At 39.7% G+C, this 12,431-nt stretch overlaps 1 protein-coding gene across 2 annotated transcripts in view; it reads right to left on the bottom strand.

The window, feature by feature from the left end:
• Positions 1–12,431, bottom strand: part of psd3l (pleckstrin and Sec7 domain containing 3, like) — a 71,223-nt gene that overhangs the window by 29,740 nt on the left and 29,052 nt on the right. For both annotated transcript variants that reach the window (XM_028971681.1, XM_028971682.1), the window contains exons 5-9: positions 10,792–10,980; positions 8,732–8,812; positions 8,381–8,493; positions 7,397–7,455; positions 3,276–3,365 (exon numbers count right to left, since the gene is read on the bottom strand). In XM_028971681.1, the coding sequence (XP_028827514.1) occupies positions 3,276–3,365; positions 7,397–7,455; positions 8,381–8,493; positions 8,732–8,812; positions 10,792–10,980 (532 nt within the window). The remainder of the gene's footprint in view (positions 1–3,275; positions 3,366–7,396; positions 7,456–8,380; positions 8,494–8,731; positions 8,813–10,791; positions 10,981–12,431) is intronic.

Here is a 12,431-nt window from a genome sequence, read left to right as displayed (position 1 = left end):
CCTTACTCTCTGCTATTGCTTATAAGGTACAAAGCTCTCTCACTATAAAAGCCATGTACACATCAAGTAATTAGCAGCATTAATTTTTGATTTAATGAACATAATGCAAGAAGACTTGGAATAACAATATGTAACTGGAGAATGTCCTGACACTGGATACGGCAACATAGAAGCTGTTTAAAATTGCAAAAGACAGGTCACATATTTTCCTGATGTACAGCGCAGCGGAAGTTATTCACCAGCTGGACAATTTGGGCTGTGTGTGCACACATCTCACCATGGTATCAAGCCTGGTGCAAACATCAGCAGATGCTAAATAATTGCACACCTTCATTTAAATAATATTTCTCATAGAAACAAAAAATTAAGCACACTCATATAGGACGTTTGCATAGAGATACTGTATGGGGGGGGGGTGTTTATATGTACAAAATGGAGGCCGAGGGACATTCGAAGCAAACCTGTCCCAGTTAGAAAAAGAACATAAAACTGTGGAGAAAAGCAATATTCCACCAAAAAACCTGTGGCTCATTTTAGACCATATCTGACCTGAAAACCGAGAAAATATGGAGCACCACAAACTCCTGTTAAGATAAATCTTTTACTAAAATAAAAGCTGAACCAGCAGAGTGTTCTGACACCTTATGCTAACCATAGTGTCTGCCCTGGTCTCAATCAAATGTGGGTATAAAATTCTAAATTTTATGAAAACTGGGTAGATTCTCAGCATTCAGATAAAGTGCCGATTAATCTTTTAGATGCATTACTAAAAAACAGCCCCCTCCGCCCAAAAAAAGATCTGTGCTGAGTTATTAAAGGGTAGTACAAATTGTAATAATAATTGTATAATATTGAACACAGTTAAGGCTCAAACTGAGAATAAATAACTCCCCCTAATCTATCATTACAGAACAAGTTTGTAAAACGTTTGAACCAATGAACAAGATGAGGTGCTTTTACCAAAAACAGTAGTCACACAGAAAGTTACCCTGAAACTTTATCCAAAAACCCCATAAACAGCCCCTGTTTATTATTATGTGACTGCATTTTATTAATGCCATAACTGCTGATGTGGAGAAGTTGAGAACGGTGCAGACACAGGGTAATTACTGTGATGTGGGGTCATTAAGTAGAATGGGTCATGATGGAACCTCGCCCTCCTGTGTTCTATAATAATCCCCTATAGGAGGTATAGGCTGTACACCAGCACTTTGTGGTGTGAGTTGTGGTGTGACATGTATGCAACTTTAGTCACTTGAAATGTGTATCAATATTAGGCCCTCAATGCAAATTTATCTGTTACTAGTTGAGAGAGGTTCCTGCATATTCTGAATATTTGGGGGCTGGTTCTGTCAATAAAAAAATCAATACTGAATACCAGTGAAAAATGTCAATGATGCATGTATTTCTTGGTTCCAGTCCCGAGCCTGGTGAAATGGGGAAGGTTGCATCAGGGAGTGCATCTGATGTAAAACTTACAAATCTTACTGTGGCCAACCTGACCGGTTGATCAACTGTGGCGACCCTTAAGGGGAGAAGCCAAAAATGAAGTACAGTGCATAATGTCAATCATGCCATATCAATCTATTGCTGGTGTAAATGTCTATCCAAACTTTGTTTGCTTGTATTGATCTAAAAAAAAAAAAAAAAAAAAAAAATCCAGATTATTTTGCGAAAAAGGGTCAAATACAACCCGCATAGTGAGCAACTGCACATCTTTTAAAATTACTTCACACTAATCTTTCCTCCCCTTGGGCCTTGCTGGTGATCGACTAATGAAAAGTCTGAAAATGCCACACTCATCTAAGCTGGCACAAGTCTACGCTCGCACTAAGGGCTGTGTCCTGTGCCAGAGGATGTGCGAAGTTGCCAAGCGGTAGGCCACATATAAATTTTGCTGCGAGTGCAAGGTGTGTTCAGTTTTATTAGAGTGGAGGTGGGTTGGGGGTGGGCAGGATTATTTCATTATTTATGTTTCTTGGCAGTGCAAATTCATTTCCTTTTTTTTCCCCCCCAGTGCCCAATAGGGTTGTGTTCTGGTCTGCCGACGCAGGGCTAAGCTTTTGCAGCACCTAATGTGCCAACACCGGACATGTAAAAGTGACCATGGGAGGCAGCTGTCTGGCAGGAGGTGCACAGACTGCTGCCACATTATTACATGACTAATCGCAGTTGCCTGAAATGACTAACGCTGTATGCTGGTATTAATGCTCCTATGATGCTGTCGCTAAAGCGTTGCAGGAGTATTCGTCGGTCCAAACAGCCTTTCACTGGCCTGATAAACAAAGGAACCCAGAGAGAGAAAAAAAAAAAAAAACCCAGAATGATGCCCACACTTCATTTCATTACATGTAAGGCAAAAAAAATAATACATAATTAAAACTAATAAACCAGGGTTTCATAGGATTATTTCCACTTCAAGAGTACTACCACAACAACAACTACTAAAAATAATAATACATTGTAATGATGAGCAGTAGCATTATAAGACCAATAATACATACATAACTCACAACAAGTATGATATTTAATAGTGTAGTATAAAAAGTACACGTTCATAAAATAGCAATACAATATTTAATAATCATTCAGTTACTTACTTTATGTTTCAATGTTTAATCAGAATAATACTTAATGTCAGAAAATAAATAAAATCCTATATTAAACCCACATTAAAATCTGCTCTTATTTTGTAGCACGAAAGGTTGCACGCGGTTCTAAAGGAGCACCCCCCACCACCACCCCAGGTGATATGTGGGTCACCAGACACCCACCGTAATAAACTGTGCTGCAATGGATCCTACTACACTGCTGGAGTCAAATGTTTCACTTGGTGTACTATCATAAAGAACTTCCTCCATTCTCCAATGACTAGACTTAACAAGATCTAATTAATGGAAGGCCAGAAAGTTTTCACCCAGAGGGATTATAGATCATGTGGAGAGATCAGGTTAAGCACACAAGGAGACTCTTGTCTGATAATATACTTGTGGGAGTGCTATACCATTGGTGTGCTGATATCCGTAACTCTCCCTCTTGTGCATTATGGATTAAATCAATTAACTTGAAATCACATAATCAACTGATTGAGCAATTCATTAAAAAAATACAAGTATAAATGAATTAAACTAGCTCCATCCCATTACCCGTCCTTTCTTTAGTTCCCATTAAAGACAAAATGGCACATTTAAACGTAAATCATTCTGATATGATTCTCCCTAACACACTTCCATATCTGGAACATTACTTTAGGAGGAAAAAATGCTGGGGCCTACCTTCAGCAGCTCTCTGGGGAAATCTTGGCATTCATTTAATCCATCCAGGTTACTGATGAATTCCTGGCATGTCATCTTCTTCCCGATATTCTACAATAACACATTTGCAACACAGATTTAAAAGAGAAAAATAAGCATTTGCCTCCAAAGATTTCCATTAACAAACATCAAAAATGCACAGTCAAGGAGTAAAGGGAGGTTGTATGAATGGATTAATGTTGCAAATACAAAAGAGAACTCATGTAAAATGATTTTGGATGTACTGTGCAATACTGATTAATGTCTACTGTCTGTTTTCAATATATTTATTTATATGCTTACAAATACTTTTACTTTACTTTATTTAGCAGACGCTTTTATCCAAAGCGACTTACAAGAGGAAGACACCAGCAATTCTCGTTCGATTTCTATAGAATATTGAGTTTACAAACTAAGAGCCCTGATAAGGCTCAACTTGTCAGCGATGAGCATGCTCAGAGATTGTATACTTTTTGAACAAGAGGGTTTTCACCTGCTTCTTAAAAGTGGTGATAGTCTCGGCTAGTCGTGTGGAGGAGGGCAGGTTGTTCCAGCCAGGGACAACAACGGAGAACAGAGTTGATTGGAATCGGAGAAGGAATTTTTAGTCTCATTTCATTTGCTGATCTGAGAGAGCGTGCAGGAGTGTAGCTAGCTAGTATTGATGTAGGAGGGTGCAGTTCCATTTACAGCCCTGTAGGCAAGCATCAAGGATTTGAACTCAATGCGAGCAGCTACCGGGAGCCAGTGGAGAGAGGTAAGAAGAGGTGTAACATGGGTGTATTTTGGCTGATTGAAGATGAGACGGGCTGCCATATTTTGGATCATCTGGAATGGTTTAATGGTGACTGCAGAGGCTACAGCCAGGAGAGAGTTACAGTAGTCGAGTTTGGAGATGACCATTGCCTGGACGAGAAGCTGCGTAGCCTGTTGCGAGAGAAAAGGCCTAATCTTGCAAATGTTGTAGAGAGTGAACCTGCAGGATCTGGAGATCGCAGCAACGTGATGGTTCAAACTCAGTTTGTCCTCTATCCAAACTCCATGGCTTTTTGCAGATGCCGTGGGTGTTAACAGTAGTGAGCCAATTTGAATTGAAAGGTTTTGCTGAGGGGAATTGTTGCCCGGAAAGATCAGAATACATTTAGCTGCGTAAAAAAAAAACCTAAAGTATTGTTTGTTTTCAATTTTTTTAAATCATATAGTGTGTAAAGACTACAAACCAGTTCTGTGGCACCTAGTACACAAATAAAGAATCATGGAGCCTCAACCAAGAAAGTCTTAATACAGTCATGTACATCTGTAACACACCACCAAAATGTATCAGAATACCTCTACAGCACAAAAATATCAACACTAGGTGCCAGACAAAACATTTCCCTTCCCAACATCAAATTCGGGGACAAAATATTCCTGCTTTATGTATGCTGTGCATTGACATACTTGTTCAACTGCTACATCCCTGGAAAAGATCAGGTTAATAATTTATGTCAAGCTCAGGTTCACATTGTTTGAACTTCTGCTTTGAGTATAGCCATTGCTTCAATTTTCTGCCGGTTGATAAAATAGCCTTTTCTGGTATAATTAATACTTAGCACCCTTCATCTTACATTAGACAATTATTAAAATTACCTATTCTGAATAAGGACTTCACCTCTAAAGCACAAGATCATCATCAAGTGCTCTCAGAGTCCCCACCACAACCTCAAAACCATGTTGAGGGACAAAGCTGGAACGAATGGCTGCAGTGAATACTAAAATAATGAGCAGACGGTGTTTGTTCCAATCATTTTACAGTCACTGCCAGCACCAGCAGAGATAGTAGGTGGAAAGTGCCAACAAATGTTCAGACTGGCACTAAATATCAAACAGAAAAGGCTTAGCTTTAACCAATCAAAGTACAGAGAAAAGAAATCAATGATATTCCACTAACCCACCACCCAACTACAGCCCTGAAAATAATATAAAATGTCATGGGAAACTACACTCCCCGAACACAATCAGCATAATCTTTCTGTAAAAGTTTAGATGCATTCCAGGTTGATTGAACATATTGCTGGTCTAAGACATCGGTTACGCTGTGTGGATGGATTGTTGTTTTCTCCCATCAAGGATTTGCAAAGCAAAATACTTTCAGCTGATCCATTTCCAGTCACAATAGAATCTCTCATTGTGCATGCAAGCTTCCTAAGATAACATCTTGTGGCAGTATGGACAGGCTTGCTTAATATAACTTAGCATTTCAGTGATGCATCAGCGCACCATCTTTGTAAGATCTCCACTGTTAAAAATAAGTCAAAATCAAAGGGATTCAGCCCAAAGGGATTCAAATAATTTAAAAAAATTCTCTCTATTGTGTGTGTGTGTGTGTGTGTGTGTGTGTGCTAGCAGAGGGGATTTCTGGGATATTTTTGCAAGCTTTGTAACCCAGAGAAGGGAAATAAGTCAGTCTACAGAATTTAAAATGATGAAGATTGAGTGACAGAGGCCAAATTTATGACCAAGAGACAGCGCACATGGACTTGAGAGATCATGAGCAAAATAGCTCAGATAAACTATATAGTGCAAAGATTAACAATAGATACAGGGAACAAACAGTCCAACACCACAGCATATGACAGTAGTGCATTCTGCTCAAAATACTATGACTGTATATAAATACTGTACTTGCTATATAGCACAATATATATTAAAAAATATATTAAAGAGGCACAGAAAAGTAACAATCACAAATCACACATATTTATCAAAACAGTCATTAACAATTTACCCAAATCTGTGGTCCACCCCTGCTTTTGTATTGCTGACATTGATGAGTTTTATATGATTTACTAATTGCCATACATTGAGGTTTGTCCCATTTCATTTACCATTCATGTAATTTCCACGCACAGTAATATACTTATTTAAACCACCATATTTTACACCTTAAATATTTAATACTCTAATTATAAGTGTGTGAGAATGTATAGTGGTCGAAACAAAAGTTTACATGATTGTATCTTTAGACTGTAATATATCCCAGAAAAAACATAATAAATGTTGCATTAACTCTCACCTCAATGCATGTAACATTATCCAATCTAGTTACAATGAGATGTGTGACAACGTGTGTAAAATTACACCAAGCAATATATGTACACTTGAAAGGATAAGCTGTCTAAACTCATCAGTGATGTATAGGCATTAAAGTTCAAACCAAAGGTGATGAATTCTCCTTAATTATTTTAATTTCTCTACAAGGAAAAGGGCAAGACTAGAAAAGAAAGCACAAAAAGAAAGCATAAAGACCGAGCTTACATTTGGACTCCTGAATCACAATTTAGCCAAAACCATTATGAAGCCCTCATAAAGTAACAAAAGGCAAAATGTGCAGGAGAGGGTGATAAGCAGCACACACAGAATATTCCTTTGAAGGTACCACAGAAATTCATCTGAATATCAATCGAAGCGAGTCATTCTTGTGGAGTGGTAAGGTCTGAGGGCTGACTGATTAGTCAATGAGTGAGGAGGTTTGTGCAAATTGTGCTCAGGGTGAGAAAAGAAAAACGAATTTGAGGCAAACCATCTTCAAATGCTAAAGCTGATGCACTTATGAGATGCAAATAATTTCACATAATTTCCCCTCTTAGCTTAATACAAAAAAAAAAACAATATATTTCAAGTGATGTTAAAAAATTGCATTAATGCAATATAATGTTTTTTTAATTTGCCTAAATGCTCTGAATGTTCAATAGATGTTTTGGACATTTTGGGGAAAAAATCTAATGTGACCGACAGCTTGTTTGTGCTGTAGCAAAAGCATTAACATTCCACTCGTCCATCAGTGGTTGTGGCCTTGTCAGGATCATCAGCGACACGTTCAAGAATGTACAACACAACAGAGAGAGCAACAGAATGCTGCACAGCACTGTCAGTAAAAAATGCAAAGACTCCACTAATTTGATGTGATATTATATTCACTAGTATGTGATATTATATTTGATTATAAAACAATAATAATGAGTTTGCTCCAATATCACCAAGAGTATGTGGGAATGATTTTGAATGACTATTAGGTATTGCTCACGGAGAAGGTGGGGGGGTGGGATAAATAAAAAACTTACATGGCCATGGAGGTCAGTATTCAGCAGCATCAAAGCACAGGTAAGGCAATGTACTCCATCTGTGAAAGGATGTGAATAAACAAAGTCATCACTAAGGATCTGTGTCAGGTGCTCCAGCACTGCAAATCTGCATGTAACACACATTATCTCCCCTGCTTTGAGAATGCAAGCCTTTAATTCTGAAATTTAAGAGTAGATGCATGTTGGTCACAACATTCATCTTCACATAGGGCCAAAGTATAACATCAATTCCATGGCAACAGTCTTAGCAACAAGAAGACCGTTTTAGCTTTCACCCATCTACTGGTCACAGAGACTTGTTGTTACCATGATGGTTGCTATGGAAGAGACATGACAAACGAGAGATAGATGGTACAAGAGACAAATAAGCTCTATATCTCTCTTATGTGTGTCGTATTTTGTTCATTTTCATAAGGTACAGGACATGTTAATAGAAAGGAGGAGGGACGAGTCTAACTGGAGACTGTTGCAATATAAACAATGAAATTGTCCTCTACAATGGCAAAGGCATATGACATATTGCATATGAGATTTAAAACTTTTTTCCATTACAAAATCAAATGTTTATAGGGAACAAAAGACAAAAAAAAATATTGAAAATATTGAAAGAGCACATTCTTTTACAATTTGCAAAAAGAAATCCATAAATGAATATGTATTTACAGAATACAATGCATTTTATTTCACTGTCTTTCTCATTGCAGCATTTAATTAATTATGATGTTACTGGCTACATTAATTTGTTGTGCTTGTCCTTTATGATCCCAATTATGCAGTTCATCAATGTTAAGGTTCAGCCCTCTGATTATTTAATATCATATTAATGTCCCATTTGGTGTAATTTGACATGGATGCCATAGCACGTAACATGTATAAAACTAATTTAGGACCTGTTCAGAATAAAAACAAACATTCACACAAAAAAAGAAGAAAAAAAATCACATTCCACATTTTTAACACTACCTTTTGAGGCGATGATGGTTGGGTTACACTGATAGTATCTGTTGGAGAAGTGGATCAAAACCCGTTCTCTTTCCTGGGTTTCGCCCATTAGTGCAAAAGCTTTCAGAAATATTCTGAGAAGACAAAATAAAAAAAGCAAAGTTTTCTTTTTTTCATTAAATGAATCATTTAATCTATATTTGAATATATTCGTTTTGTACAAATATACATACATTCATTCATTTGTGAACTTATCCCACTGTCAATCAAGTGTAGGTGAGTTTTAATTCTACAGGGACATAATTTTTCCCCAAGAAACATTCTGCAATCATCACAGGTTCCCTTTTAAATGATATGAACAGAGTAGAGTACCTGAGCGATTGGTCCAATGTCATCCCTGTAAACTCAAAAAAAGTGAGGTACTCTTCGGCAACCATCCTGCTGAAGTCATTACTGTGGAAACACAAACGGTTTCTTCAGTTGGAAACCTCTACATGCAGTCCAGGCATCACTTCTAACCAGTTACCACTGTGGTGAGACAAAATATACACTTTCTGTAACTTCTGCCTGAGTGACGGAGGAATTCTTCCCCAAATGCACAGCTACGCAGTTATATAAAGAAACTGTACAGGCTATGAACTGTCAGTCATGTCAAAACCACTTCTCCAGCAACAACTTCACCTGACTCATATAGTGGTCACTGTTCTGTTGCTCCTTTGGTTAAATGATTTAACATATATTTCTGTTTATTTCAAATGCATCAGAGGAAAACAACACAATGCAACAGGCCGCCGCTTTTAATTCATTGTTGATCTGAGGAAAGGGGGAGGAAAAGGAAAAGTTCATATAAATGCCTACACAGAGACGTGCACAGCACCAATTCAAAACCAACAAATTATGTTCATGGGGAGGAAGAACAGGCGCTGGCTGCTCACTAGACCTCCATCTAAGCAGAGTCACCGCGGAGGCAGGCGAGCATAAGGGGGTGGATGTCACAAACTGGTAGAGTCTGTCTCCTTGGTGACACAGACCACTACGCCTCTCATCATTCCCATACGAGAAGCAGCAGCGCAGATCTGAAAAAAAAAAAACGCTCTCTCCCAGTTCTGCTCTAGCATCAAAAGGTTAAGAAAATGCATGTTGCAGATTTAATAGTGAATGTATGTATTCGTTATAAGTAATATATGTAGGCTCTGAAACCGGAATTTAATTTTCCATCAAACACTCGGACACTCTGTTTAATTACATTCATCTTCCAGGGACAACCATGGCCATCTCTTCCAAAACTGAAATACTTTCATAGGCCAAAAAAGGTTAGAGGAAATGGTAGTACTATTATCGAAGCCTCAGAACTTTAACTGTGCTGCACAATCAGTGATAAACTTACATCCCTCTTCTTTTTTTAATCGTGTTCCTTCTCCTCCAGAGCATCTAAACATAGAAAACAGTGGGCTGCGGGAGAAAAAGTAAGAGGCAGTGGCCCCTGCTTCAAAACAAATGCTGCAATCCATCTAAAGGGCTGAGGATGAGGATTCTCCTCATACAGGCGGTCGAGCACACTCCTGGCAATGTATGTTCTCTGTGTGTGTGTGTGTTTTTTTTTTTTCTTCTCCTAGAGTGGCAGAGCAAGAAAGTAGCGTGTGACCGAAAAGTGGTTAGATATGCCACTAAATGGGCTTGGCCAGCAGGGCACTGAACGCTGAACAAAGACCTAGTTAGCCGAAGTAAAAGTGTCCTGAGGGTGGACGCCACTCTTATGGAGCGGAGAACCATCAGTGCACGTCACAGGCATGGTAGCAACAAGAGGAAGCAGCTAGCTTCCTCTCAGTCACCTGTTTCAGTCTGTGTGTGCTACAGTGGGGCAGTGGTGGCCAAGCGGTTAAGGAAGCAGCCCCGTAATCAGAAGGTTGCCGTTTCAAATCCCGATCCGCCAAGGTGCTACTGAGGTGCCACTGAGCAAAGCACCGTCCCCACACACTGCTCCCCGGGCGCCTGTCATGGCTGCCCACTGCTCACTCAGGGTGATGGGTTAAATGCAGAGGACAAATTTCACTGTGTGCACCGTGTGCTGTGCTGCGGTGTATCACATGTGACAATCACTTCACTTTACAGTACGGCAAGAGAGGTGCCTTTAGAGATGCCCGCTGTGACATGCTTCAATACAGATGAACACAACAGGTCCGGTGAATTTACATGCTTCCCCTCTGACCGATGCAGATGACAACAGACCTGTTTATCTGAATTATCATACTGACGATGAAAAGAAAAAAAGACAAAATGGGACCTCGTCACTTTAAATAATAAAACCCCCTGCAGCTCTGGTTCACTCAAGTAAGATATCTGCCCTCTGTTCACATAAATTGCTCCATGACTCAGCTCCTCCCCCAGGGTTGTCTGTAGTGGTGGAATAGGTATTTCTGATGCCCACTCACTTCTTGCCCAGGTGCTTGGCGACGTCGGAGCGCCGGAAGCCCTCCAGGTGGAATAGTCTGCGTGCCAGACGGCGGGCCGCCTCCTGGTCCCCTCGGCTGCTGTTGTGGAGAGCGTCGGCGCTGCCCTTCAACCCCTCTGTGCCCATGACTGAGTCCCAGCCCGACAGGGAGGCCTTCAGCCCCGCATCACTGCAGAGGGACGGAGACAGGGAGAAAAGCAGAAAAAAAGTTCAGCTTTAGTTCATCTCATGTCCTGAACACCATTTTAACTTATTTTGCCCAAAATGCAAAGAAAAAGGCAGAGATGTGACTGCCTGTGGTCTTTTGTCTTCAACTAACCCCAGTGCAGACCTCATAGATAACATAATGAGAGTTTAAAGATAACAGTGTGACATAAGAACATCAATTGTGACCAGAAAAAGAATACGTCTACATCTATTTACCAACGCAGGTTCCTTGCAGTTTTCATGACACATCCCCGCGTCAGACATAACACTGATGAGCGCCGTCTATTAAGTGCCACATTTCCAAGTCATCTAACTCGGGATGAAATAATTATCATCTCTATTATCTGAAAACAGTCACAGTTCTGAGTAAAATCTGTAAAGGCAGATGTTTTGTTCATTTGGTGTTTATCATGAGAACATGGTGTAGATGCAGCAGTTCTGTTCATTTAAATCACAGCTACAATCAGCTTCTAGAACAAACTCAACTTTAGTCCCCATACAAGATAATGATAAAATTTACTTTTTTTTTTTTTTTTTTTAAAGTTAACTCCACATCCATTGTCAGAAGGAAGAAAAAAAATAAAAAAAGCGGATTTCTGTAAGGCGAAGCCATTGACTTAATCATTATGTGACACTGGAACGGAGGTCTCCAGCTGTGAGCGCTACAGTCACCTACACACGCCGAGGCGAGCAAATGGCACATAAAGACCGGCACTCTTGATGAGCCATTACAGGCGGCCCTAAAAGGTAAAGCAAGGTGCGGAGACCAGAAAACAATCCCACAATGCGCACATTCGTTTAAGAGCGGCTCCTGTATCAATTTTGTCTAAAGCAGCCTGACGCAGCGAAACTGGGCCTATCGCTCTTCCCACAAGGGCACCGACTAAACAAGAGAATCATTAATCAGAGAACACGGGAGATAAGAGACAGCCGAGCAGAATACAGGACTAAAATACCAAATACCAAAGCTTGGCGGAAGAGCCCAGACCCCTGAACAGCAAAACTGGAGCAAACACACAGCACAACGTGAACAAAATGTAAATCTAGTTGTCAAATCCAGAGAGATTTCAGATGTGTGTGGTGATCTGGCACGTCTTTAGATTGCACATATATAGCTAAATAGCCACAGGAGCTGATGAAAGTCATTTTTCAGAATTTGTTGTTTGAGAAGAAAATTAGCAAACGTGACATCACAGAAGATGGAGAAGATCTGGAACTACAGTGCCACCTGTTGATCGTGCAAGATAACAGCAACTTCAGAACTCATGACAACCTAGAACACTCCCCTGACAGACACATTACAGCCTATACAGAAAATAAGTAATGGCGCGTTTTCACAAGCTGTATTTAAGTGCTCATGGTCCATTTATGTCCCCTGCCCATGTGACCAGTTAATATTTTCGCACATTTTAC

The sequence above is a fragment of the Denticeps clupeoides genome, chromosome 3, assembly GCF_900700375.1.
Source record: "Denticeps clupeoides chromosome 3, fDenClu1.1, whole genome shotgun sequence".
Lineage (NCBI taxonomy): Eukaryota > Metazoa > Chordata > Actinopteri > Clupeiformes > Denticipitidae > Denticeps > Denticeps clupeoides.
The sequence above is the reverse complement of the archived record's forward strand: the minus strand, read 5'-3'. Positions and strand labels throughout refer to the sequence as shown.